This window comes from Falco naumanni, chromosome 4 (assembly GCF_017639655.2).
Source record: "Falco naumanni isolate bFalNau1 chromosome 4, bFalNau1.pat, whole genome shotgun sequence".
NCBI lineage: Eukaryota > Metazoa > Chordata > Aves > Falconiformes > Falconidae > Falco > Falco naumanni.
The window spans coordinates 74,002,100-74,028,892 of record NC_054057.1 but is presented as its reverse complement, the minus strand read 5'-3'; the positions used below and the strand labels follow the sequence as shown (position 1 = coordinate 74,028,892).

At 42.0% G+C, this 26,793-nt stretch overlaps 1 protein-coding gene and 1 long non-coding RNA gene across 15 annotated transcripts in view; one reads left to right on the top strand and one right to left on the bottom strand.

Moving 5' to 3' along the window:
- Positions 1-26,793, top strand: part of NPRL3 (NPR3 like, GATOR1 complex subunit) — a 51,739-nt gene that overhangs the window by 3,110 nt on the left and 21,836 nt on the right. For 5 of the 14 annotated variants that reach the window (XR_005827812.1, XR_005827811.1, XM_040593638.1 and 2 more), the window contains exons 3-11: positions 3,804-3,842; positions 7,450-7,579; positions 10,855-10,929; positions 13,841-13,994; positions 14,795-14,876; positions 22,028-22,165; positions 22,881-23,037; positions 24,908-25,014; positions 26,279-26,408. Coding sequence is in view for 12 of the 14 variants with exons in the window: in XM_040593638.1 (XP_040449572.1) it covers positions 3,804-3,842; positions 7,450-7,579; positions 10,855-10,929; positions 13,841-13,994; positions 14,795-14,876; positions 22,028-22,165; positions 22,881-23,037; positions 24,908-25,014; positions 26,279-26,408 (1,012 nt within the window). In the remaining 2 variants the exon portion in view is untranslated. Of the gene's footprint in view, positions 1-3,803; positions 3,843-4,053; positions 4,213-4,604; positions 4,717-4,743; positions 6,882-6,934; positions 7,100-7,449; positions 7,580-10,854; positions 10,930-12,988; positions 13,070-13,840; positions 13,995-14,794; positions 14,877-22,027; positions 22,166-22,880; positions 23,038-24,907; positions 25,015-26,278; positions 26,409-26,793 lie in introns of those variants that run through there. The other 9 variants (XM_040593639.1, XM_040593644.1, XM_040593643.1 and 6 more) reach the window with 7 other exon arrangements.
- Positions 9,677-13,899, bottom strand: LOC121088037. The gene is made up of 2 exons (XR_005827813.1): positions 13,815-13,899; positions 9,677-10,327 (listed from the first exon to the last, which is right to left on the bottom strand). It is a non-coding gene; the product is annotated as an uncharacterized LOC121088037 (long non-coding RNA).

Genomic DNA, 26,793 nt, shown 5'->3' with positions numbered 1-26,793 from the left:
GTGTTGGAATGGTACCAGCTTCTGTCTGATACTGATTCTTGTTGCCTCTGCCGTTTTGGCAGGTTGGACAAAGCACTTAATGCTTGGTGTTGCCTGTGGTGCTGAATTAGTGTAATGCAGTATGTGGCTACTACAGTGATATAGGAAAAGCTTTTATAATTTCAAATTATGGTCAGATGAGAAAACTGCTAGTATTTTCCTGAACCTGGTTTTAAGTAGATTGAATGTTCTGGCATGTAACCTGTGTTAAATAAAGATTATTTCGTTGTAATAGTGTCCAGAACTCTGGGCTTGAAAGTTAGTGCTTAATGTTCTGGTCAGGTATATCTTATTAAGCTTTTAGTGTTTAAAAGAATATATGATCTCTCAACTGAGCTCACTAAGTGCAAGGTATCACAGTTCTGAAGCACTGAATGAAAGAACATTGAGACAGAAATCCTCCTCTGCAGTGACGGTCTTCAGAAAAAAGTAGTTGTCACTTGTACAGTTCTGTATATAGCAATACATACAAATTCGTGCTGCAGTGTCTGCACCCGACTCTTACTAAGGTCAGTGTTACAAAACTGAGGTGTCAGCCAGCACAGGTCTGTTAGCAGGAAGTCCCTGAATATTATCTCCAGTGGATCTGTCCGTAGCTGCCATGCAGATGAAGGGGAAATAGAAGAGGAGCATTTATGTTACTCTGAAAGTCTTGGTTCTGCTAGAGGCCAGATACCAAGGCCCAACACACTGCTTGTGCTGCTTACATGGCTGGGCACCTGCATTCAGAAGTTCAGAGTTTTTTTCAAAATTGCATTTGTTCCAGGTTTGTTTATTGGAAAGCTTTTTCCCGATACCAGTGTAAGCGGTGTTCTAAGTATGCTGCATCCCGTACAGCTGATGTAACAGCAGCTAAACATATCCTTCTCTTCAGTGAAAACAGCCAGTAGAAGAAATCACCAATACTCTTTATACTGAGTACTGTTAATTTATATTAGACAAGAGGAGGTTTGTTGGCAGTTAGTATCTTTCACTGGACTTAGTGATACAGGTGGAAAAATGTGCAAGTTTTAGGTACACAGACCCTAGCACAAAACAAAAAGGGATCTTCAAAACCATGTAAAACAGGTTGCTCAGACTTTTGATTTGTATCGGACCATGTTAGGAGTAACAGAGGTTGGTGCCTTGGAGTAGAAGAGATTCTAAGGGGAGAGTGGAGGCAGAAAGGTGCAGGTGTCTTGGAGAGAGCAAGATGCATATGATTTGGCTGGGGGAACTGGGAGTGTTTGGCCTGGAGAGGAGGGGGCTCGGGGGGACCTTATTGCTCCCTACAGCTGCCTGGCAGGGGGGTGTAGGCAGGGAGGGTCGGTCTCTTCTCCCAGATAAACAGCAACAGGATAAGAGGCAGCCGCCTCAGGCTGCGCCAGGGGAGGTTGGGTTGGGTGTTGGGAAAATGTCTCCACTGAAAGGGTGGCCAAGCACTGGAACAGGCTGCCCAGGGAGGTGGGAGAATCACCATCCCTGGAGGTGTTAAATGACGTAGATGTGGTGCTCAGGGACATGGTTTAGTGCTGGGCTTGGCAGTGCTGGGTTAATGGTTGGACTTGGTGATCTTAAAGGTGTTTTCCAACCTTCTATGTTTTTGATGGCACAGACTGAGGCTTTGGGGCAGACAGACTGCTAGGCTGAGTTGATGGTGTGTGGCAATGTTTGATAATGTTGAAGGGTTGGGTCTTTTGTATGTTTTCATGTTCAGTAATAAGGGTTATTTCAGATTTATCTTGTTCCTGCAATAGTTCTTATGAGGGTTGGATTCATCCTTTTTTTTTTTTTTTTTTTTTTTTTTTTTTTTAATGCTGCATGGCTGTCTTTAATTTACTAGCAATCTAGAATCAATTGTATCCTAGATAAGGTTTACCATTGCTTTTTTCCTAAGCTATTGGAACCCAGATCTTGCTCGTATTAATTTCTACTCAATGGAGCTGTGTGTTTGGATCTTCAGTATACAGATTTTTCTTCCTTTTAAAAGCAAGTCAAGCAGCAGAAGTGGTTGAGGTGGGTTGATGGTGGCCGTGCAACAAAAGGTATTCAGAAGAATCTTTCAGAAAACAAATTGCCTGTCAAGTGTCTCTCTTTATTGGCTTCTTCTCAGTCTTTCATCATTTGCTCTCTTCAAAAACATCCTGCAGTTTTTAAGTGCTTTACCAGTAATACATACCCCTCACGGCTTATGGAGGTGCCTGCCAGTTATTTTTAATTTTTTTATCCCCTGAAAAAACGTGAGGCAATTACTCTTTTGAAGCCATAAGATAATACTTTGTTAAATTGTTCTGAAATGGTTTTTGTAGTTTTTCTGAAGGTGGTATAGTCAGCAAGCAAAAATTCTAATGAAGATGCACATATAATAACATAGGTTACACCAGACTTCACATTTTTTAGTAGCATAACTGACTAACTGAAGGAGATTTAGCAAGTTTGACAGCATTGGTGTCATTAATTGGCCAAATGCTTCTGTTATAAAAACCCCCAAGTTACTGACAAACAAGGACTTGAATGTCCCTTTCTAACAAACAGTAGCTCTCCTGTGATAACATTTCTGAATCCTCTGTCCCTCTTTCACTGGACTCCAGTGTTCTTCCTCGTATCTGTTCTGAAAGGCTTCCTTTCTGTAAGCCTGTGCTTTTCCATTCATTCATCCATCCATCCATCCCTCCCTCCCTCCCTCCCTCCCTTTAAAACATCCTTCCTGTAATATCACCCTCTTTGTATAGTTTGTCATTTAGGATTGTTCTAGGTTCCCTTTTCAATGTGACCAGTAGAAATCCACTGTCTTTTGGATTAAATAATTGTTGGAGGTTTTAATTTTGTCTCCCATTTCTAATGTGGACAGTATGAAGCTTTTATCAGTTTCATTTTTCAGTATATATAGGAAATTTGTTTCTGGAACCAAGTCCTTTTTTCCCTTGTTATTTGGAGGGGGGGAAAAAAAGCAGTTGACTGTTACAATGAAAATAGGTGTGTGTTTGTTTCTCTGATATCAAAGTGAGTAGGGCTATTAACAGAGCCTTGCTGTGTACACCTGTTGTAAAGAAGGTTTTCAGGCTCTGCCTTGAAAACATTTTCAGCCTACTCTTCCTAAGTTTCTGCTTACTGCCTGGGGCAGAGGGAGATGGAGGGTGACTTCATGCTTGTGCTGAGTCTGGCCAGACTTGCACCTATTGTTTAGATCCCTGCAGAGAGCAGCAGCTGCTCTGTGTGCAAGGCCCTTTACAGAATCCTGGCTGTGCATGTGACAATAAACGGTTGGCATCCTCCTTTTCTAAGTCTTGTGGGTATGGAAGCACCAGAATCAGTTGTGAAGAGCTGTGGGCTGTTTGGGGATGCTCCTTTGGTGAAAATGCTAGTAATAGTCTAGAAAAGAAACTGATGTTTAGAATTTGCGGTAAATCAGACTGCAACTTCTTCTATTATTTTGTAAGGTAAGCATGAATTAAAAAGTATGATGTAGATACAGCTCCATAAATGCAACGTATTGTGGGAACGCATTACAGCAGCCAGTGTTAACAAAAGGACTAAAATGCCTTAGCCTTTCTCAGTGTTGTCAATCTAAGCCTGCAATACGTCCCCAGAATTCACCTACCATTAACTTTTGACTCTTTTCAATACTTATATTTCATATTTCCTTTACAGGAGTTTAACCCTTAATAGTTCATCCTAGTTTTTAATATTATCTCTTTTTTTTTTTTTTTTATTTTGTGTACTCGCCTCGTTTATTTTCTTTTGTTGTGTTTTGTTTTGTGTTTATGGCCATGTTCCCATTTCAGAGACCAATGTCCTCTAACTGATGAGCAATTGGTTTCAGGGTAAGACCAAATGTTCTAAACAATCACCTTTGTCTAGAATGGCTTACTTTTCTCACCATCCTTTTAATTGTGCTTTGTTTCTGGTTTCTGTTTTACACTGAATGATGAGATAATTATATGCTAAATCACAATGTCTGTAGGAAAGGTATCCCTAGAGGTTTATGCTAGGATAATTACAAAGGTCCTACTAACATTTCTGTGCTTCCTGTAGGGTATCCAGAATGGGTGTGGTACTGTCCCTTCTGTGAACTGAGAAAAGTTGTGATCCTCCAAGAATGCAACAAGTATAACCTTGGCATTGTAGTTACTCCAACAAGGGGCCCTGAAACAAATTGCTTTCTGATGAACAATGACTTAAAAATACAGATCAGTGAGTAAACTATTTAATCCCACAGGAATTATGGAGAGCTCTTCAGAGACCTGGTTTTGAGCAGCTGTGCTGGTTGCTTGTTCTTGGTGCCCCCGTAAGCTAAGCTAGATGACTGCATTATACCTGACCCCTTTTTGAATGTGTGGAGGGAAAAGTGCTGACCTCTACCCAGGACCCCAGAAGTATTCTCTAGTCCCTGTTTAACATAAAGATGCTCACCTAGATACTCAACTCCAATTCTAAATTACTTCAAAAAGAATTCTTTATATAAACCTCGCTTTGAATTCCTGTGGCATATAAAAAGTTATTATTTGTTCTTGGGGAAAAAAATGAACTTGTGTTTGAGATTTTTCCCCCTCCTTTTCCACATGCTAAAGCAATTGTTGTTTCAGCTGGGTTTCCAGAGGAGATGCCGGTGACAGCAGTTGATCTGCACTAGTGTGGTTTGTACCGTACTGCTGGATTGTCTGTTGTTGCTGCTACGTTGAGCTTGTGATAGGAATGGTAGGATATTTTGGCCAAATCAAAGCTTTTGTTTTTTGTATTTAGTTTCCGCCTGCTGAATTCCTTAGTACAAGAGAGGTTTGCTTCCCTCTGGAAATCACAATGCTCAGACAAATCTCATAGAAGAAAGGACTGTTACTGCCCAACTGTGAAACATAATCTGCTTCTAATAAACTCTTGGGCTCTGATAAGTCAGTATATGTAGGTCATCTTAATACAGCCGGCAGATTAGAAAAATCAGTAAAAGTGTTATTTTCTAAGATGAGACAATTAATTGAAATGATGGGGATAATGTATCTGCTGTCCCTCAATCTCTCCGTCATCCTGAGGCCTAAGATACGTATAAATTATGTAGATCATTGGGGGAAAAAACCCCAAAGGAGCAAACCTGGTAAATCTAGGCTGTCGGATGAGGAGAATGGGACTGTAGTCCAGGTCACTCTTGGGAGAGCCTGTGGTGATACCAAGTGTCTGTACCTATCAGGTAGCACCTGTATAACCCATCACAGGGCTGTCCTGAGTGAGTCATCTGTCTGCAGGTGCAGTACTCTCCCAGAAAGAGAAGCCTGTGCTAGTGGGAAGGTACTGAGGACTTTACAAAATCAACCTTTTAATTTCCTCCTCCCCTCAGAGCCACATACAGGGCAGGGCAGACAGAGGGCTGTTGGTGTCGTGAGCTCCCTTGGGGAAATGCTGAACTCTTAGGTTCAGCACCATGTTTATCTGTTAAAAGATCTGCTGGTGTAATTCCGTGAAAAAGTCAAATCTTAACAGTGGTGAGTCATCGTAATGATCAGTTTTCCAGCTCCCAAGGTATCCTTTGCCGAGGCTGGGGGAGGGAAGAGTAATTTCTTACCAGCGAGCAGGCATTTTCTAGTTTACCCTCCTTCTCCCTTCACCCTGCAATGACCATATGCTCATTTTGGATGCATCATTATTACGGTCTTCCTGGCTCCATGATGAGCCTGTTAATGAACACAGCTGAACAGGCAAAAAGAGGGGGAAAAGCTCACTGCTGTCATGGTGACTCTTTTTCCTATTTTGAATGTGATGTCCAGGAACTGTCAGTCCCGGTCCTGTTTAAGGACATTTTGCTCTTTCTTCAAAAACTCCGTGTGTTGTGCAGTTTGGTGGCTGAGGACCGTGGGCTCAGTGGCCCCAGGAGCCTCTGGCTAGTCTCCCCATCTCTCTGCTTGCCCTTAGCTGTGTTTGAAGCAGAGTGGTCAGGGGATTTGGACATTTGTATGCAGCTGCTCCTTCCATAAGCCAAACATAAGCAGCGTGCTGTGGTCAGGTTGACAAACACTGGGGCTTTGACAGTTTGTAAAATGTCCATGTTGTCCTTCATCTTCAGTATATGTAGGTCTAATAAAAGAAGTGCCCCCTGGGTCATATGCAGGTGGGTACACACAAAAGGCCTGGGTGTGCGCATTTGTCTTAATTTCTGTAGTGCTCTGTAACTCACTTAGGGTGAACCAGGAATATGGTACATTAATTCCTTCTCTGGGCATTGAGGGCTCACTTGTGGCTGAGAGATAAGGTGAGTGTAGCACACACCCATGCCTGCCCTTTTCTCTGAGTGATACTGGGTTATCTGGGATACCTGCCTGGCGGAGGGGGATGGTCAGACAGGGGGAGACATCCCTGCATGTAAGTGAAGAAAATGAAATAAACGTTGTCATTCTTTAAGAAAAACTGGTCTCATCAGAAGCTGGTTTGAAATTCATTTGGTTAAATGGGAGCCTCAGAGAAATCAGATAAGGAAAGAACTTGCTAATAGCAAACCTTGCACTGCTCCTATTCTAGAACAAATTCCCTCCAGCAGCTAGCTGACATCCCCTTCCCTGTGGAAATGAGCTCCACTGTCTCAGAGGACACCCTGAGGAAAACAAGTGTTTGTAGAGACCAGACACATGTCGCAATGCCATCGGAAAGAGCAGTTGCAGAATTTTCCTCCCTTGTCACACTGGATTCTTACCCATTTTTGCAGTGGTAGCTGTCTTTTACAGGGCAGACTCCTTGTAGATACTTGCCCTCCTGTCTCGCAGCTGCTTTCTTCCCACCACCGATCCAGAGCAACCCAGTAACACCATAGTTGGTGTTGGGAAGGGCCTGCCCTGTCATGAATTTGTCTAATGTTTGGTTTATTGAATGAGGAAGCCCAGGTGAGGCCAGGCAGCACTCAGAAGGGCACAGGTTGTGATCTGTTAAGTGAGAAACTTTTGAGTCTCACTGATAAACTTTGGGAAAGGAAGGACAAGTGTTGGTTTTATGTTTCTTCTAATTAAATCAGCTCTTTCTTACCTTCCCCTCTGCCATACTGGGTGGCTTAAAGATCTCTGTTGTGCTTGAGTGACAGGCTGTGTCAATATGTAGTTGCTTAGTAAGTTCATTAACCTGCAGCTAAATCTAGGCAATGGCTAACTTGAGCTGTTTTTATATTTAAGCGAACTGCATCTAATCTTTCCAATGTATTTTGCTGAGCATGTAATTAAATAAGCATGACCCTGCAGTCTTTGTCGTGAATGCTTCCTGTTTTATAATTGTGATGATCTGAGAGACGTAATTAAGGGGTTTTTAATTTTACTTAATTGGTGGTACTCCAGGTACAGCAATTTAGATGCAATTTACAATACTTTAAAAACTTATGAGTTAAATATACCTGTATTGGGGGAAATATTCTGGGGGTATGTTTTTTGAAAATTGTAATAACTTCTGTTGCTGCTTTTCAAGGTTTTCGGATGTCATCCTGGCAACCATTTTGGCTACCAAGTCAGATATGTGTGGCAAGAAGTTTGAACTGAAGATTGACAATGTTCGCTTTGTTGGCCATCCCACGTTGCTTCAGCATGCCCTGGGTCAGGTACGGTGCCAGGTCCGCTCCAGGGACCTGCTTCTTTACAAACTGCCTGGCTTGGTTAGGAAGCTTAGGATTCAGAACGTGCGTGTTGGCTTTTGATCCTGTTTTCACTTCCTGATGCTCAAAGCTGGCTTTTTACTTACTTCCAGATAAATACAGTGAGTGGCAAACTGAGGGAGCCGTGTCAGCAATTTGCTGAACCCCCCTCTGGTTACTGTAGAAAAGCAGTTTGGGTAAAGAGGAGTAATACTAAGCAGTCCAGCTTAAAAAGCAGTTTCTCACTATGTTAGCTATTGCAAGTTAGCTTTTTAGCACCTCTCATTAGTATGGCAGTTAAAAAAAACCCAAAGCAAACCACCCTAAACCTTCAGGAATGGTAGAAGCTGTCAGCCTTGTTTGGCTTTTAACTCTTAGTGGTGCTGAAGACGATTTGTGAGGCTTGGTTGAAATAGGTAGAATGTAGAAAGAGGTTTGAAATTTTCTTGTGGACAAAGTCAGGCTGCTGTTTGCATTGAGACCTTGCTCCGTGGCCTGTGTTTTAGCAGCTTGGAATGAAAGCACTTGCCACCTAGGCTATGGAAAAGGTCCTGCTTAAATCTAGGAAAGAATTTACATGCTTCTGTGTGCAAAATCTTCCCTGTCCAGTTCCTTCTTCCTGATAGACTGTAAGAATGAACTAGGCTTTGGTGATTTCTGAATCCAACACGGATCTCTGTCACTGAACTGCTTTGATCTCATTTTTTCAGCAAATTTGCTAAATCGTTCATTTTTTCAGGAAAAAAGTCTGCTTGCCAATTCTGTCATCCTTTCTATCTATAATTAGAGGTGCAAACAGATTGTTGGCAACTGCTCCTTGATATTTAGAGGACCAGACTGCTTTAATCCAAGTGAGGAGCTGGCCTCAAGCGTCAGAAGATGCTAGTGTTCCACTTTCGAAACTATCATGAGTCTACAAGAAAAGTGACAGAGGATCACCAAGACTCAGTCCTCAAATATTTAAGCTGGTTTGGAAGACAGGATTCAAGCGTTTCCAAGCTGTGCAAGTACATCACCAGCCCCAGACAAGGCAAGTGCTGAACCAGGCCCAGGGTCTCTACAGGGACCCCAGCCAGGAGCAAAAGGAGATGGGAGCAGAGGCAGGGCTTGACGATGAGGCTGCAGTGTGCTTAAGGGTCCATCCTGGAGACAAGCTACCTAACACGATGTAGGTCGAAAGTCCATCCAGGAGACCGGCTGGAGACAGGCGCACCTACAGGCCCTGGGCTCAGCTTAAATGGGGCTCCCAGGTCATGGGCTGTGGTGCGTGGGGGGACCCAATCGGGGCTGCTCAGGACCATTAAGACCTTTTGGTGCCCTCAGGGCCCTGACAGGGGTGGCCTGTGCTCTCGAAGTATCAGATTCCTTTATTTTGTTAATCTTGTCTGAAAGGTACAACTAAATGTAGTGTAAATGAAGTTGAAATTTTGTATTTGCATTATTTACCACGTGTTATTATACATTCGCTCTACTTCCCAGTCAGTTTTATCCTAATTGCAGGAAATTCCTCTCCATTTTCAATTTATCTAAATAAAATTGCATCTGGGTAAATAAATGAAGTTATAAAGTGCTGTACACACTTTTAAAATTAATTTTTGTAGAATCTTCTTTTTGGGTGTGTCTTATCACCCTGGTAGGCACTCCAGAACTTTCTAGCACATAGAATTTTCTAGATGTGGCAGCTAACTCTTGCTAGCTCATTTGAGTTCTAAATCTGGGACCCTTCTGCAGTTAGGAGGAAGCCAGATGGAGCTCCTTTCCCATGGGAGCAAAGGCAGTGACTGGAGTAACCTGACAGTCTCTGGTTTGGGTCTCTCAGAGTCATAAATTAATCCACGGGACAGCTCAGCAAATTCTTACTCAGATGAGATTCAGGAGTTACAAGAGCACAGATATTTAGTCCTGTATGCCTTTTATGTAGCAATATTCTGAATTCTTTGAATTCCTTCAACATTTTCTTTTCCAGCTTAGTCTTTTCTTGTGTTTTCTGGAGAAGTGATATGAAATTAGCCTGCATCCCAGGTAGTTTCTTTGATTTTAAAGAAGGAACAGAATCAGTCCCTACACTCAGAAGGGCTTTATTGAAACTCACAAGACATCCCGGAACCTCTAACTTGAGAACAAATACACACAGTAAATGGGTTTTACCACCCTCCCATCACCACCTTTTTGATAGAACTTCACTTACACATCAGAAAAAAACAAAAATATGTATCGCTTTTTTTAGTTTCTCTAATTGTTAAGACTACTGAGTGAAGGCACTGGGATTTCGGATTTCACTGCTGAGCAGTTCATTGATGATGCTTGGAACCTGTCAGGAAGGGTGGATGCAGCTCTGCTTTTTTCAGCTTCTCTGCTTTTGCTCCGTCTCAGATGCTGCATTAGCTACGTATGCACATACTCATGAACATAGAGACCGAACACTAGGTTAGCTGGGTGTTTGGTTTGGTCTGGCAGGTTATAGCTTTTTCACTTGGGATTGGATGGGTGTTCAGCAGGCAGTTTCGGGGGTAGCAGGAACGTCCCCTGGATTTTGTGCTCCATCTTGTGGCGACGCTTGCTCAATTCGGAGTTGTTAGTCCCAGCCGTGCAAATTCAGCTTGCTTGTCTTGGCTTCCACTGGGCCTCCCCACCAGAAAGTCTGTACCTGCATTAGGCATGAAGCTCTCTGCTGCAGAAAGAATAGGGGGAGCTGGAGAATGTGTTTGAAAAACCCTGCAGGAAGGGAAAATCAAACTTTTTATTTTAGTACTGCAGTTCTAGAGCATATTTTTTTTCTGATAAAAGCAACAGTTTGTAACATGACACAATCCAAATGGGAATTTTAGGAAGCAAAAGAATAGGTGTGACCTGGGATGAGAAATCTATGGACTTCTCTTTAGTTAACAATATATATGACAATTCTGCTAAGGAATTTAAAACTAATGATGCTAAATTGCAATAGTAAAGATACCTAGTAAGACTGCTATCTGAGCTGATACTCATTTCCATGGTCATGATGAAAATGCTTTTGTGTAAGCCTTCACAGCTTCTCAGAAAAGGCAGTGTTGTAGAGTAACTGTGACACTAATAAAATAAAATAATAGTTACAAGTCAGATTTAATGGTTTGATTTGTCTGTTCTCTTTTTCTCAGCAAACTTGTTATTTGACCGAGTTAGGTTGTGGTTTTTTTCTTTTTTTCCATTGTTACTGGATCCTACTGACACTAGCCTATGGGATATTTTTTTTAAAATATTTTCAGGTATCCAAAACTGATCCCTCACCGAAGAGAGAGATGCCCACTATGATTCTCTTCAATGTGGTGTTTGCACTAAGGGTAAGGACTATCTTCATGCCGTCTGACAGTGGGATGTGCTTTGGATCTATAAGAGAATGCAGTAGGCTCATGTTCCAGTAATCTTTTGTAAAACATTCAGTGCCTGATACCATGGGGATATTTTAATTGGCAGCAACAAGCCTAAACGTTGTAGAATCTGACACTGAGAAGTGGGAAGGTTTTCCAGCCCAGTAGAAAATAAGTAGAGTTGTTCTTTTCAGGACATTTTCTAGAGTTTTTGGTTTTAAATCCCCAGAGTGTAAAGGCATGCAAGAAGCCACTTCGCAAAATAGATACGACCCAGCTGCAAGTCCTGTATGTCTCTTGTCTTTTGTTATTAGTGAGCTGGTAATCTGCTGTGATTTTTCTAGACCCTGCAACTGAGGCTTGTCCCACGAAGCTGTGCAGGAAGCAGCCTGGCTCTGACTGTCCTGTGTGTCAGATGTCGCTCTCTGTACATGGCTGCTCTACTCCTGCCCAGGATAGGACCAAATCCCTACAGCTGCGCTAGTGTGCTGCCAGACCCTTGTGACTCCATGCAGCTCGGACCTTGGTGGTCGGCTCTGCTCCAGAAGCGGAGGCAGGAGGCAGCGTGGTCAGCGGCTCATGCTTGGCCAGCCTGAAGGGTCAGATCCCCACCATAACCTTGGTCAACCCAAGCTTGCTTAGTGCAGAGTCATTCAGAAGCCTAGTGTGGCTCAGAACAGCATTGTTTTGAGCTCTTACTAATGCTGTGTGATAGAGAGACATGTGTCTTTGCTCAGTGCCTCCAGGCTTTTTTAATAATTAAATGGACAGTGTTTGAAAGCTGCCTCCTCTTAGCAATGAGATCGTTGTAAAGGGAGAGTGCCAGGGAGCAGAAGCTGTAGCATTCTAAATGAGAAGGTACAAGTGATGAATAACTAGGTTTTGATGCTCAGTAAGAACCTGGAGTTTTTGCCTGTAATTTTTTTCAGCTCTGTTGACTGGATGTTGGTGTCTGTGTTCGGGGATCCTGGCTTGGCTGATTAGGTGGTATAAAACCCTAGAAATTTGATTGTGTTTGAGCATTATTTGATTTCTGAGTTCTGGCTTTCTCTTCCCAGCCCAAAAGTTGCATCTGTGGAGCTAAGATATTATTTTTGTGTCAGGTACACATACAAAGAAGCATCTTAAAAATAAAAGAGGGAGTTGGAATACCTGTCTTTATGGAAATGGTTGATTTTTGCTTGACTGGATACAATGTCATGATTTAAAAGCCTTCAGCTCCCTGCTTGTGAAATTACATTTTCTTTTCTTTTTTTTTTTCCTTTTGGCACTAGTACTTTTCTTACTGCTGGCTTTCCAGTAGTGACTAACGTGGAAATGGCCACAGTCTGGGTGGCTTGTCCTCAGTTGAAGAGCAAGATTTCACACAATTATCCCAGCAATCAGTCTGAGTCAAGCAAGAAATTGTTCACTGAGTTCTGCTGAGGATCCAGTGTTCTTGTGCTGTGGGACATTCTTAGGTCAGGAAGTGCTGAATTTGCAGTGCAGGAGTTGATTTTAGATTTCATGCATTAAGAGACCTTAGCTTCAAGAATTATGTTGTTTTGGTGTATTGGTAAAGCACCATGCTTTGGTTGTAGGTAGGTGTGTGTAGATGCACATGTAAACACAGACATATGTATGCACTGCATCCTGTGGAAGCAGAAGCATTGAAGCCAATGCTTCTTCGTTCACAACACTGCAAGAGCTTGGTGAAGTGCTATGAAGGCTGTTTCTAGTCCACGTTTTTCTAGAATATAATTTCTAGCGGTTCTCCTAGGGAAATGTGCTTTTGCATTTTGGCACTGTCATGATACTGATGTAATTGAGTGTGTAATAGCACTAAATCATATTTGCCAAATGAGACACTCTTAGTTCATAGAGAGCCGTCAAGTTTCTGGAGAGCGCTGTGCAAGAAGTAAGTGGAAATTTTTTCCTAGCACGGTGTAGTGCACTGCAGAGGGTGGGTGGAGGCATTCTGAGATAAAGATGAGAGTCCATCTGCAGTGGGCAGACAGGGCAGGCAAAGTCCCAAATGCTGTAATCAGCACTGATCCTGCTGTGTTCAAGCTTCAGGGTTACCAACGTGTCGTGACTCAGCAAGAACAGTGGAATCCGAAAATGATGACTCATGGTTTGTGAGTTTACATGCCAAGTGATCACTTGCTAGAACCATAAATTCTTTTAAAATTCTTAACAAACATGAAGCAGCTGCTCACTCGGACTGGAGCCACTGAGTCCCCTCTCCTTGTCAGCTGTACTTACATGATAGATTTTTCTAGCACTTTCATTCTGGGACGTGCACAAAGACAGTGTTAGTAATAAGCCATATTTGTGAAATGTTTGGGAGAGTAAATCCAAATTGATTCTGGTTTGGGATCAAATTGTTGATCATGTATTGGTAATTCTTGCCTAGTTGCTGTCTTGTCAGTATGTAAGACAAACATCAGTACAGCAACATGGAGCGAGTGGGCTATGTTAAAGGCACGGCAGTCCTTATACTCCCAGTAAATTCAACCTGCACACCGTGATATTCTGCCTTTTCAAATAGCTTGACACTTTCTTTTCTCACTGTGTGAAATGGAGTTTTTTGGTCTGTCTGCTAGCAGAAGGCCCATTAACAACTGGAAAAAATAAACCTGATAGGAATATCGTGCTCCAGGTGCTGTGTTCATCTGATACACATAGACATGCTTAGAAATCCCTGAGTCTTCTCTTTACCTCTGGACATCTCTGAGCTTCTGCTTTTTTGCTGCTCAGTCAAATTCCTTCCTTTTGCCATTTGCCAGAGGCTGACTTTTGTTATCTACTGAAGAGTTATTTTGACTACTTATCCATCACTGTAGTTCCATAGATGTGATTGTGGCTGTATCACCAACCTGTTTCTTTTCTGTGTTGCCTGCAGGCCAATGCAGATCCATCTGTGATAAACTGCTTGCACAACCTCTCCCGAAGAATCGCCATAGTCTTGCAGCACGAGGAGCGCCGCTGCCAGTACCTGACCAGGGAGGCCAAGCTGATCTTAGCTATTCAGGATGAAGTGTCTGCCATGTCAGAAAGTGAGTGCTGAGCTTAGCTTTGTACAGGAACATGTTTGTCCAGGAGCACTTTTTCAGAAAAGTGCTGATTGTGCCACCTTCTTTTGTGGCTGGGATCAGTATGAACAAGTTTTGGTGCTCTTTAGCATTCTGATGCCTTTTGACTGCATTTCGCCTCATCCAAGATCACTATCCCTATGCAGAGATGTCAGTTTTAGAAGTGCATCGCTAGCTCAGTTCAGTGTGATCACTGACAAATGTACACTGAACATTTGGATCTGCCTGTCAGGCTGAGATGGAAGAACTCACAAGTAGCCTGCTTCACCCACCCTGGAGCAAGTTTCCCATGCTTTAATGCTGTATGCTGAGTCACCAGACTTCTTGCGTGGAAACTTTACTCTTACCTGTTGTTACCATGGCTAGCAAATAGTTACAGAGCATTTTTATAGAATGTACTTCAGAGCAAATTACTATAATAATACACACTATTAAAGGTGATCTCTGTCTGACAGTGTTGCATCATCTTGCTGCAAGCATTAAAAATTAAAACTAACGTCTATGAAAACAAAAACAAAATCATCACTTGTCAAATTCACAGTTACATGCACTTAACTGAGTTGAGGTTTAGGAGAAATTGGCAATAATTCACTGTTATTATTTTAGTATGTAACTTGAGTTATTGTAAAAGCTTTGAAAGACAATTATGGATTGAAAAGATGGGGATTCTGTCTCTAAGATACTGGTTGATACCTAGTGGGGGAAGAGGAAACTCTTTGCTTTGAAATCAGTGGTTTGCTTTCTTGTTTTGAAATTTTCCATAGCCACAGAAGGGCCACAGTCACCTTTTCATCACATCCTACCCAAGTGCAAACTGGCCAGAGATCTCAAAGAGACATATGACAGGTAAGTGGGATTTTCTTCCTCACTCACAGTATGCTGCTTCTTACTGGAACCTCTTGACCTTATTCCTTAGGATATTATCCACCTCTTCATACTGTTGAGCTGTTGGGATTTGGGTTTTAGACTAGGTGAAGAAATGTGAAGGCTAGCCATCAGGCAAAAAGTTTGCAGAATTGCTATCCTAATCATTACCTTGGTCTCCCTGTGGCTATGTTACAGTTCTTAAAAGTTGATGATGTCTGTTACAGCTTTAAGAATTATTATTTTCTCCTTAGCACAGAGGCACATAATGACAAGTGAATTGTAGAATTGAGAAGTGTCATAATATGAATACCATATCGCTGTAGAAGTGCTCTAAACCTGCAGCTAAGAGAAAAATGCTGCATCTTGTGCTGATGGCAAGTCAGATACTGCACTGGCTTCATTTGGTTACACTGTGCATGTCTGGACAGTGAATTTGAATTAGGTGGTGAGATTTTCAGCAGAATGGAAAGTGTAACATGCCATTTCTTGACTGGATTAAAAGTTCTGGCGAGGATTTCAAAGGAGTGTGGAGTTAAGTGTTGAATTTCAGCAGGAGCCGGCACCAACCTCCTCCAGCATACTTCTGCTCTTGACAGCCTGTCAGTGCTGACTCCTTGTGCAGAGCAGATATCTCTGTTCAGGGTATGAGCTTGGTGGAAGACCTTGAAAAAGGAGCATGGAAGGTTTTGGTGGAGAGGAAGGTGATGTGCCCCTTGATTAGGGTGTTTGTCAGGGCTTGGGAGAATTACGCTGGAGTTCCTTGATTGACTGTAGAGCACACTGTATATTAGACAAACCCTTTACCCTCCCTAGACTGTGGTTCCCCTTGTACAAAGGGAATAATTGCAAAGCCCTGTAAGGTAAGGCACTGAAAGCCTAAATAATATAAAGATTGCCAGGCACATTAGAAAGCTCCTAATAAGCTGTTCTTTGTTATGTTCAAGAGCTGTGAATTTCAGCTTGTTTGGAAGGAATGTTGAATGTTGTTCCATACAATTCGCACAAAACCTGTACTAAAGTTTAAAATAAGGCGTTTTTTATGTAGCCTGTAATTGTAATACTAAACTTCACCTACTACTTACTTTTTTTTTCTATTTCTCCAAGGCTGTGTATTTGTGACTGGGCAAACCCTGATCTTGTTTCCAAACATTTTAGTGACACAGTGACATCTTGTGGCATTTAGCTGTGACTGGAGGAGCATGCAGCCCAAGCTCATGGAGTGTGTAATATATTCCACCCTTCCATGACATAAGAATAGACTGACCACAGAGAAACACACATTGGTGCTGCCCCCCAGATGTGAAGTAAGTCACTGTCTCCCTCATTTAGGCATTGTGAGTGGGGAGAAGTGGTGCAAGTTATATTTTGACACTTTTGCGTGACACTGTCATAAGCAAATTTGTAAGAAATAAGGTGATGGTAAAAATATCAAATGTCTGTGCATTTGATTGGAAAGCTCTGTTTGAAGAGTAGTTACCAGTGTTGTTGGCTGGCTGGGTAGTAAGGTGGTGGTCTGCGGTATTTTTCCACTACCATTTCCATACCTCATATATGAGAATAGGAAATAAGATGATTACACCTGCAGTCAGGTTAGTTGAGAGGGGCTGCAGCACCTTGCCAGGCAGGCACAAAATTAATATTATTTTTTTGTAAGGTAGAAGAAATGGCCTAGACATAGGATTTTTATTCTGCAACTCCAAGATGAAGAATTCCTGTGTGGCAACGGTTCTGGAGTGAAGTCTGTGTGGTCTTCTGTGAAATGAGTTAGTCACTTGTGACCTGGGGTTGCAGAAAAAAGCAAACAAGCAAGCATGCATAAAAGTCTTGTCTGTAAGATAGGAAGCAATCTCACTCAGGATTGTAAAGCCCCTGCTGTAATGAATATTATATCCAGTTTGGGGCGGCATATTTCAAGAAGGATTTGGGCCACCTAGAGAGTGAGGAGGAGTGAGAATGACCTAAGAGGAGAGATTGCAAGATTTGGTCTGTTTCTTTTAGAGAAGAATAGGCTGCTGGGAACAGTAAGTCTTCAAATGCATGCAGTGACAATGTGCTGTTTTAAATATACAGCGATTTCTGGCATAGCCTTTGGCATAGGGGAAACATAGTAAAGTGGAGAGAGCACTTTGAATTGCAGATGGAAATCCAGGTCTCCATTTGAGATTCGCTTAAGCCAGCGTTTCCTAGTGTCTGCTGTTTCTGCAGTTCCAGTCAAAGGCCTCTCGAATTGTCACGGCTGCTCTAGAGGTGCTGCCTAGCCCTTGGTTTCCTGTAGATGGTGCTGAGGTATTTCAGGCAAGACCCACATGTCCCTTAACAAGTTGGTTTGTACCAAACCACAAAGGGTATGAATCTTTCTACAGTTCAAAATGTCCCTTGCGTTTTGAATGAAATGCCTGTATTTTATAAGGCAGGAATCAATAGCCAGGTCATCTTAACTGTTAACACTGTTGCTGCTATAGTAATGGCCTGTTAGTAAACGGAGGGTTTAGAGGTAATAAACATCTAGCTCCTGGGAACTTTTTTGACTCTAATGGAGAAAACTAGAATGTTTCTTTTTTATGAGTTCAGAAAATAGATTTGAAAGTCTCTGTTCACTTTGTCCCCAAACTCCAGCATTGGTGTGGAACAAAAAGCAAGGGCTTTAGGAGCAAGAAAGTCCAATTGCTGGTACCTGCAGCGCTGACAAATTTACCAGTGTTGCAACGGGTGTCTCTTTTAAGCCAGTTTCAATTTAGGGAATTAAGATGACTTTCACCAAGTTTGATCTGCAGCTGCAGGTAGTATGTTAGCTTGATATTAGTGGGCTGCCTGTCTGTTTATAGCAATCTTCTCTTAGCTTTATATTGGAGTAAAGTGGAAGTACAGGGAGGTTTTTGGGGAGGGTTGGATTGTTTGTTTCTTCTTTTTAACGCACAAAGAGCCTTTATACATTTTCTTTTAGCCTCGTGGGATTTGAGCTGACTGGTAGATCTAGCCTCTCAGCAGCTCAGGGAGAAGTGGAATAATTATATGAAATTTAGTGAATTATTAGGTGTGATTTGTGTGGCTGTACTGTAAAAGATAAACCATCACCAGTTATTTGGTCAAAGGATGGTCAATGTGTTCTTCACAAGGAAATGTGAAATCATTTCAAAGCTCTATGTAGTCACAACCTCTAGCAAAAAATAAACAAACTCCAAAGCTACAAGCTCACCTCCACCAAACTAGAAAACATTAATTTCTGATTTAAATAGGATAGACATGAGGGGTGTATCTGTAAAAACTCATAACTCTTTTATAAAATATGAGGTGGGATTGTCTTTGCTTTGCCAATAGTTATGAAAAAGAAGGCTGAGTTCTGTGGATACTGGCCAACTTTCGGGTTCCCGTTTTGGGGTAGTGGCTCACAGTTGCTGTTCAGGGCAGAGCAGAATAGAGAAAAGAGCAGTCATATTTCCAAAAATGTTTCCCAGCTTCCTGCAGCTCTGGAGGTGGTTTCTGTATATTCAACAGCCTTCAGCTGATCTCACTTCCCGGAATTAGTCCACCATCCTGTGAGCCAGAGTAAATATTTAACCACCACAGCATCCTCTGATAAAGAGGTCCATGGCTTAACTAGTTTCTGTGTTTCTTTCTATTTCTTTTGAACTTTGCTTCTTCTAGTATCTTGAGATGTCTCATAGGTCTTACGATGGAGAGACGCTAAACAGCTTTTTCCTATTGACTTCTCCCTGTCTCAGTTTTAGACAATGATATCCCCTCTTAGTATCCTAATCCCTCACCATGTATCCCTTGGTATCACTCATCATGTATTATCTAACTAGAGATTTTTTTTAAAAGTGTTGAAATTAACTTTTCATGGGATAAATGGAACGTCTTTGAGGCTTTAATAGCCAGTTAAGAGTATGGGGAATGAAGTTATTTTTGCCCTGTTACTCTTGAAGTCTGTGGGAAAAAGAAGTTGCAGTAAGGTCTCTGGATACCAGTTAACTAGTAGAACAGCAGATGAAATTCAGTGTAAAGGAATGTATGTAAGGCCAAACAACCTTTATATAGTACATAACTGCTCTGAAGAGAGCTTTTGAAATTACAGCAGATAGTTCAGTGAAAATGTGAACTCAGTGAAAAAGCTCAGGGTGCAGTAACACTGAAAAAAATCCCCATAAAATGTGAGAAGCAGTTAGGAAAGGAGCAAAGAACAAAAGAGAACCTTCTTTAAATTACTGATGTACCTAATGCACCCTTGAATTTTTTTGCAATTTTAGGTTTCCTACCAGGGACTACTTAAACTGTGTCCCTGAGGTTCATGGTGTGCAGCTGATGCAGCGTTCTCGACTTCCCACAGTCCTGCATCTTCCTGGAGTCTTTGCTGCACGATTCTAGTTGGTTAAGAAGAATAAAGTAGAAATAGAGCTTGGTGACTTGCTGATGTAACTTTGAAAACTTGTTTTCTTGGTATTCTGTTCTGTTGCTGGTTTTTGCTGTTCTGCTTCTGCCCCTAAAAGAAGGTGGCTTCTGGGTCTCCTGGTCGCCAGCCAAAGAGCTTGGGGCCAGCTCATGGAGATTTGTGAGGCTCACACTAAAAAGCTTGCTAAATAGGTGACTTCATGGGGAACCTGTAAAAGTGAAGGCAGATGTGGATCCAAACTTCACTTTCTGTGACTTGACTATATTTCATGTTGCATGAATCTTTGTGTGTGTGTATATATATATAGAAGTGAAATTATTTAAGTGTTGGCTGACTAAAGCCAGTCGCATACATTGCTGCTGAAGCATGTAGCTTATTCCTTGTCAAATTATTAGGGACTTAAATTATTTTCCATCCAAGGAGGGGTAGGTGAAGGAGAAATCACGTACGTAAAGCTATAATGAAGGCTTGAAATTATACAGTTGAGTGCAAATGTAGAAGAATGAAATTAAGATCCAGATCAGAACTGAAAATCTGGTTTTCTTGTTGTCTTTAATTCTAGGCTTTTGTTGTATAGTGCACTGTAGACAAAATTATGCTGTGGAGAGTATAATTATGTAATTAAAGCTGCTGCCTTGGTGCACTTGAACCAAAGAATGAAAGGAACCAACTGTGTATTTTTTCTGTTTCCTGAATGTTAACCTATGCAGGGAAAATATCCCTGCAAGTGTTTCATGTATCTCTGCTTCTTTTCGGAAAAAGAACAATGCCAATAGCTTTCAGGTAGTCTTTTAGCTTGCTTGACCTTCATTTATTGTTGTGTTTTCTCTTGTGAGTATTTGGCCTGGTAGATAGTGTGGATAGCTACTGCTTCAGGGTGCACTTTGCCTTGATGTGTTTTGAGAGAATCCAGCTTTTTCTGTCAGTTGGTGTATGTCTGGTGGGATAAGCAGTGTTACTGGAGTTGCAGCATGTAATGCAAGAAAAACGGAGGTGTTTGCCGTGCTTTGCATGTTCCTTCAGGGTGTGGAGCCTCTGATCAGATGCGATGTGGTAGCGCAGAGAGACAATGGATTCATCTTTTCAGTTCCTTTTTAAAAAAGGAAGTATGTAGTATCTGCTCTTTGCAACTTGAAAAATCGATATATTTTCGAGGTCAGTGCAAGATTTGAGAACAAAACCATGGCCTCTGCTTTTGAAAAGTGTTGTCTGCAGTGAGATTTTCCCTAATGAGTCTGATCATGCATGAGGCAGGATGGGATCGTGTTTGCTCTCTCACCACTCTGTTGTGGTTTGGTGAATAGTTACACAGGCAGCCAAAGCTACCCAGTGTTTTTGTTTTAAAGCTGAATTTTCAGGTCTCTCTAAATCCTGTATACAACCAGATGAACTTGAAAAAGAGCACGTTAGTTTGCGGCCTACAATTGAATACTAGGTATAAATGTTTAAAACTCCACATAAAGTTTCCAAGACATGTATTTGCTCCTGGAATGTTTTTAAATATGTTTTGTGTAGAGGGGAAATTCGTGGGCATTATCGACACAAAAGTCATATTGTGAGTCTTAATACACTTGAATTAAAAATTCAGATGGGAATTTTTAGAGTGCAAACTTTGAAATTTTATTTTAGGCCAGAAAAAAAGATTTTGGAAGAAAGTTTAAAGTCAAAGGACATACTGAGAAATTCAGCTTTACAGTGTAGACAAGATTAGCTGTTGCTTAAGATTTGCAAGTTTATATGTGTTCCAAGCTCAGTGTACATGGAAAGATGTGATGGGCCTTGCCTTTTCCTCCCTGCTCAGTCCCAGTGCCTCCAGCAAAGCTGTTCCCAGGCCAGTGGTTCCTGCCTGTGGGCTGGGCAGTGGTGTAAAGTTTTGCAAGGTGGTGCTAGCTTAGCTCCTTATGGTATCTACTCATTTTGAAGTAAACATGGTTACCTACCTAGGTATGTTTAACCTGTTGTCTAGATTTACAGACTTCCATAAAACTACCTGAATGACGTTCATTGCTTAAATCTTTCAGTTCTCTGTTTTTTTTCAGTAGAAGAGGCTTATAGTTGCTTTCAGGCTGAACATGAGGGTCAGACTTTATTGTCATTCCTGAGATGTCCATCATATCCACTCCAGTCCTGTTGTTTGAAGTCAGCTTAAAGGCTTAGCTTAGTCCCTGTGGTTTCCTAGAGTGAAACCATTTAACAGCATGTTTGTGACTTCATGTGACAAGCAGGAGCAGGTTAGTAGGAAACAAACAACCTAAAAGCAGAACTGGAGGAGTCCATTATTGTGGAAATATGCTGCTTGTAACACCCCTTGCCCAGTACAGACGTCTCCTTTTCTTTTTCCTTAGAGAGGAAGATGGAAATTGGAGGTGAAAACATTGTGCCCGGTTCATCTCTGCCCTTTGCAGCTCTGGTCTAGGGAATTTTCCAGTGCCCTGCAGTAGATCTTCAAGAAATACTTTTAACTTGAGGAAGTGTTGCAATGTTAAGAGCAGAGGGAGCAGACTATCAGTCTTTCACATCCCCCCAAAGCCTCGTTAGGGGATAATGCTTTGTAAGTACAAGTTCAGGAAGCCCTTGCAGCTGGGAATCAGCTGGTCCTGAGCCAGTCTGGAGATAGACAGCGTACACGCAGTTTTTTTCTTGTCCTGGTGTGATTCCTCTGCAGGGGTGAATCTGGACCACTACATTCATTTGTTATACATGGTAAATGCTGTATGTATTTATTTTCTTCCTATTTTAGTCTCTGCACAACAGGGGTGGTCCGTTTACACATCAACAACTGGCTGGAAGTGAGTTTCTGCCTGCCTCATAAAATCCATTATGTTGCCACAAACTTTATACCCCCTGAAGCAATTGAGAGAAGCCTGAAATCTATCAGGTAAGAGCAAGCTCTGTCTTTCAGAGTTTGGCTGGTCCTCCAGTTGCCAGTATGGTGCTGCAAATGCCTGTGCTGGCACAGCTTGGGGGACGATGTGACACTGAGCTGTAGCGGTGGTGGGGGCGTGGGCTGAGTCAGGGCTTCCTGGAGCTGGTGCTGGGGTACCATGCTGCTGTATACATGGTGGTATGAAGCCACAGCTTTGTGTTAACATTAGGTGGTCTGCACTGTTTACAGTTAGAGGAATTGTGTTCTTTTTAATCTGTTGATCCAAAAGTAATTTTGCTTTTAGAAGAGAGTGAGCCCAGGCCCCACAATATCTTATTTCCTGCATTCATTGTTTACAGCTTTTTACTTGCAAAAATAACTAACTCTTGCTTTCTTCCTTTCCTCTACTCCATTCTGTATTTCAGTAATGCAGATGAGCAGTTTTCAGACTAGTTCTCCAGGCTTAATTGCATGCCAGCCCGTTGCAGTCTTTTTTTTCCAGTCACTAGGGCATCCACTTACCATATAACCCTCTGTCCCTTTTTTATGGGGAGCGTCTTACCTTATGACATAAAAATAAGCTTATTCTGAACCCACTTACAGGAAAAAGATGATACTAGAAGTTCTTTTTTACCAGTAGATTAACCTAGGTATCATGGTCTGGGAATAACTAAGCCTTCAGGAAAAGCTGCAGTTTACTGTGCAAATGTATTCTATTTTTCTGCAGGCCTTACCATGCCTTATTACTTTTAAATGATGAGAAGTCATTGCTTAATGAGCTCCCGTTGGACTGCTCTCCTGCCCTGGTGAGAGTAATTAAAACTACCTCTGCTGTGAAGAATTTGCAGCAACTGGCTCAAGATGCTGACTTGGCATTGCTACAGGTACGGGGAACTGTCAGCAGCAGATGAAATTCTTTTAAATCACGAGGTGTTTTCTTTCTATGTGCCAGTGGGTTTCTGTGGTACATGAGCATGTCAGTTCTCTTGGTGTGAGCAGAGCAACAGAGAAAACACAAGCATTAGACCATGGGGAAAGGTTGGAGAATGGAGGGCAGCGGCGCAGCAACAGTGCTCGGCAGATCGCTGTGGGGTGGCAGGAGGGGCTGGAGGTCTTGAGTCCACACCACTGCTCAGAGCAAGTCCATTAACACAGGCTGCTCAGGAACTTGTCTGTTCAAATTGTGAGTACCACCAGGGATACCTCCCACAGCCTCTCTGGGCCCTGGTTCAGCATCTGACCAGCATCAGAGTAAAGAACTTTCCTTATATTTAATGGGAATTTCTCTTCTTCCACCTTGTGTGTGTTGCCTCCCATCTTGTCCCTGTGCCGTTCTGAGAAGAGTGGCTCTGCCTTCTCTATGCCTTCCCGTTAGGTAGTGAAAATCAGAATCAATAGTACTCTTGACTTACACCACAGTGTAAATCACACAGTCTTGGTTCTGCCACATTGATGTCTATGTGCGAGTGGTGGCACCCAAAATGCAAGTGAAGGCTTGCAGCTGCCGTGGCCAAATACGCTGCTTCCCCTGAATCTGCCAAGATCTGTCTTTTCTATTGAAGAGCTCTGGAAGCCTGTGCAAACCTACCTGTCGATTTCTCTTAGCACATTAGTGCTAAGGACTTTGCAGAGTCCCAGGAAGAGGCTCTAGTTTAGGCTTGAGCAAAAATTTTGAGCCAGTCTCTCCAAGCCAGCAGCAATTTCTGAATGCCTTTCTAGTACTGGCAACCAGATTTCAAACCTAAATTGCTCAGGTGACATGACGAGTCCTTGAAAAGGGAAGTTTGTGCCAGTGGAAGGAATAAGACTGGTAATCGTGTGAGACGAGGCCACTGAGAGGCCAGTCTGGATGGCTGTGTTCATTGTGGCCCTTTGCTTGTCAGCTCTGATGATATTAGAAGATACAGGAGAGGGGAGAACCACTCCGTGCTTCTAACAGTCGGTTCAGACCCAGGGATCCGATCTGTGCTCTGTGTGACAGGAGAGAAGAATGCAGCTTGTCATCTCAGATGCTCATGATCATAGGTCCACACCTTCTCTTATTCGAAGGGAAAGTTCCTATTTCATAACAAAATGTCCAGGCCTGCTTACAGGGGTCTGTGGTGTTACTTTGCATTATGTAGCTATAAGATGAACTCTGGAAATTCCCTACTGCTTCTGTAGTTTTGTTCTCCACAAAAAAGCAAAGTTAAATGCATCTAATGATGCAGGCTGGGTTTTATGTCTCATAGACGCTATTTATGTGGCTCTTCCAGAGCCATTAACAACCACTGACTTGTTTAACACATTAAAATACTTTGTGCAGCTCATTACTGAAAAATCTCAGTGCATTAAAAAGGCAGTGTTGGTTTCCTTTATGTTTGTGTCATAGTAGAGGCTGATTCTTTTGTTTTGTTTTTCATGTATAACACTTAATTCATTTTGTGCATAAACAAAAATAGGTAAATAGGTTTTTGGGGCATGAAAAGTAACTAAACTTCTATTGATACAGTTTGAAGAAATTCCTTTGAGGCAGGAAATACTAAGTTGCTTAGAAATGTGGAGCGAGCCTCTGGAAGTTAATAACCTTGTCAAATGCTTTTTGATGTGCCACATGTTCTATTAAACCGTGAATTTATTCTGAAGGCAGGGTCAAAGGATGGAACATTCTTTCATTTCAGCTCAAACAAGACTTTTCATGATTGTATGGAACGCTTGCTAAGAGTTTGAATTTTGCTTTTGCTCCCTTATTTTTTTCTTGTTTTCTCAATGCAGGTTTTCCAGCTTGCTGCACATCTTGTTTACTGGGGAAAAGCAATTATTATTTATCCGCTGTGTGAAAACAATGTCTACATGCTTTCTCCAAATGCCAGTGTCTGTCTGTAAGTAGAAGGAAAATGAGTGACTGTAGCAAAAAAGTGGTGAGAAGTGCGGCTATGCTTCCCTTCTCTTTGTTACTGGATACAGGCTGGGATTTTTCCTCGTATGAATTTGTTGAGGCTGTACAAAACACAAACCATTACATGTGCCTGAACTTGCAAAGCCAGTGTGTGGTAGGGAGGAGTGTCACAGTAGATCAATATGCTTCTGCAGTGTTGTGGGCCTGAGAAGCAATATTTACCCTCTGAAGCTGCTTCTAGTATTTTTAGTATGCTTGCTCTCTGAACGTCCACATCAGAAAGGCTGTATGAACCTGAAGCAACATGGAAACATTTATAAAACAAAATACCTTCTGATTAAGTTAAATAAATCAGTATTTCATAGGACTATCTTTGTATCTGGCACACAGCATCACCTGAAATTAATCAAAATTAGCAAATCGGATAGTGTCACTATCACTGTTGTTTCATGTGATAGCATTTTATACTGATACGCCTTCTCGCAGACAGAAGGCAATGTGGCATTTTGAGAGCAGGCAGCGGCAATGCAAGGAAGATGTGGAGGCAGTGGTGGGTATTTTTGCTCTGCTGAAGATCGACGACCCTTTCTGTGTTGGATTTTGAGATGTTTTTAGAATGTGTGTTGGAACTCGGTTATAGGAAAATAGTTTTAAATCAAAACTTCTCTGGAAGTATAAAAATAGGGCTGGAAGGGACCTTAAGGTCATTCAGGAACAACTGTGCCTGTGTCATATATGGCAGTGCTGTTCTTGAAGACCTTTGTAGATGGAAATCCTAAGGCGGACAGTTTTCCTAATATTTAACTTGACTCTTTACTCCTGATCAGTGGTACTTCTTGTCCTGTCAGCATAGGCAGGGAGAACAGTCACATCTGTAGCTGCATTTTACATAGTTAAAGACAGTGTGTATATCCTGCCCATCCCTGTCTTCTCTTGACTACCCAGTCCCTGCTCCTTTGATCAGAGACTGCACAGGTCGAGACTTTTTATTGTTTTTATTTTTCTCCTCTGGATTCCCTCCACTCCTTGAATAATGTCCTGGAGCTGAATGTAACGCCAAGATGAAAGTGCATATGCTACTTGCTTACTTTTGCAGGACACAACATGCCATAAACTACCCTTACTGTTTATCTAGATCACAGAGAATATTTCATTTAGGAATTGGCACTTCTGTAGCGCTTAAATGGATAAATGTTACACTGACAAGCAATATAAAACTGATTTCTGCCTGTACCTTTTTTCTGTAGCTACTCTCCATTAGCAGATGCATTTTCTTGTCAGTTCCGGGGCCACAACCTGCCGTCGATGCTTTCCAAGTTCTCCCTCCCAGTGTCACTCTCGGAGTTCAAGAATCCACTTGCGCCGCCTGTTCAGGAGGTGAGATGGGGAATGTACAAGAGGTCCTTGTTCTCCTGCTAATGGGAAGAAGGAATGGTGTTGCTTCTGGAGTACCTAGTCAGGAACCTGCTATTGCTGGTTTAGAAGTTGCCAGTTAGCGTGTTTCCAACCATATGATTTGTTGTGTCATATCCACATGCTGCTGTGTGGATGTTCAAGGTGAAGCTGTGTGGATGCTCTGTGCTAGCAAAGCACAATCCTAAATCAGACTGTTTCTTTACCTTGAGTGATATAGTAGGGAAAATTGAAACTCCATTTGGTCTGTTGAAAACTGTCATAAATTAGTAGGGCTGAGTGCAAGTTTGTGGATTCCTCACAATCACATTTAATTTTATTATATTCCATCTGCTTTAAGTTCACAATC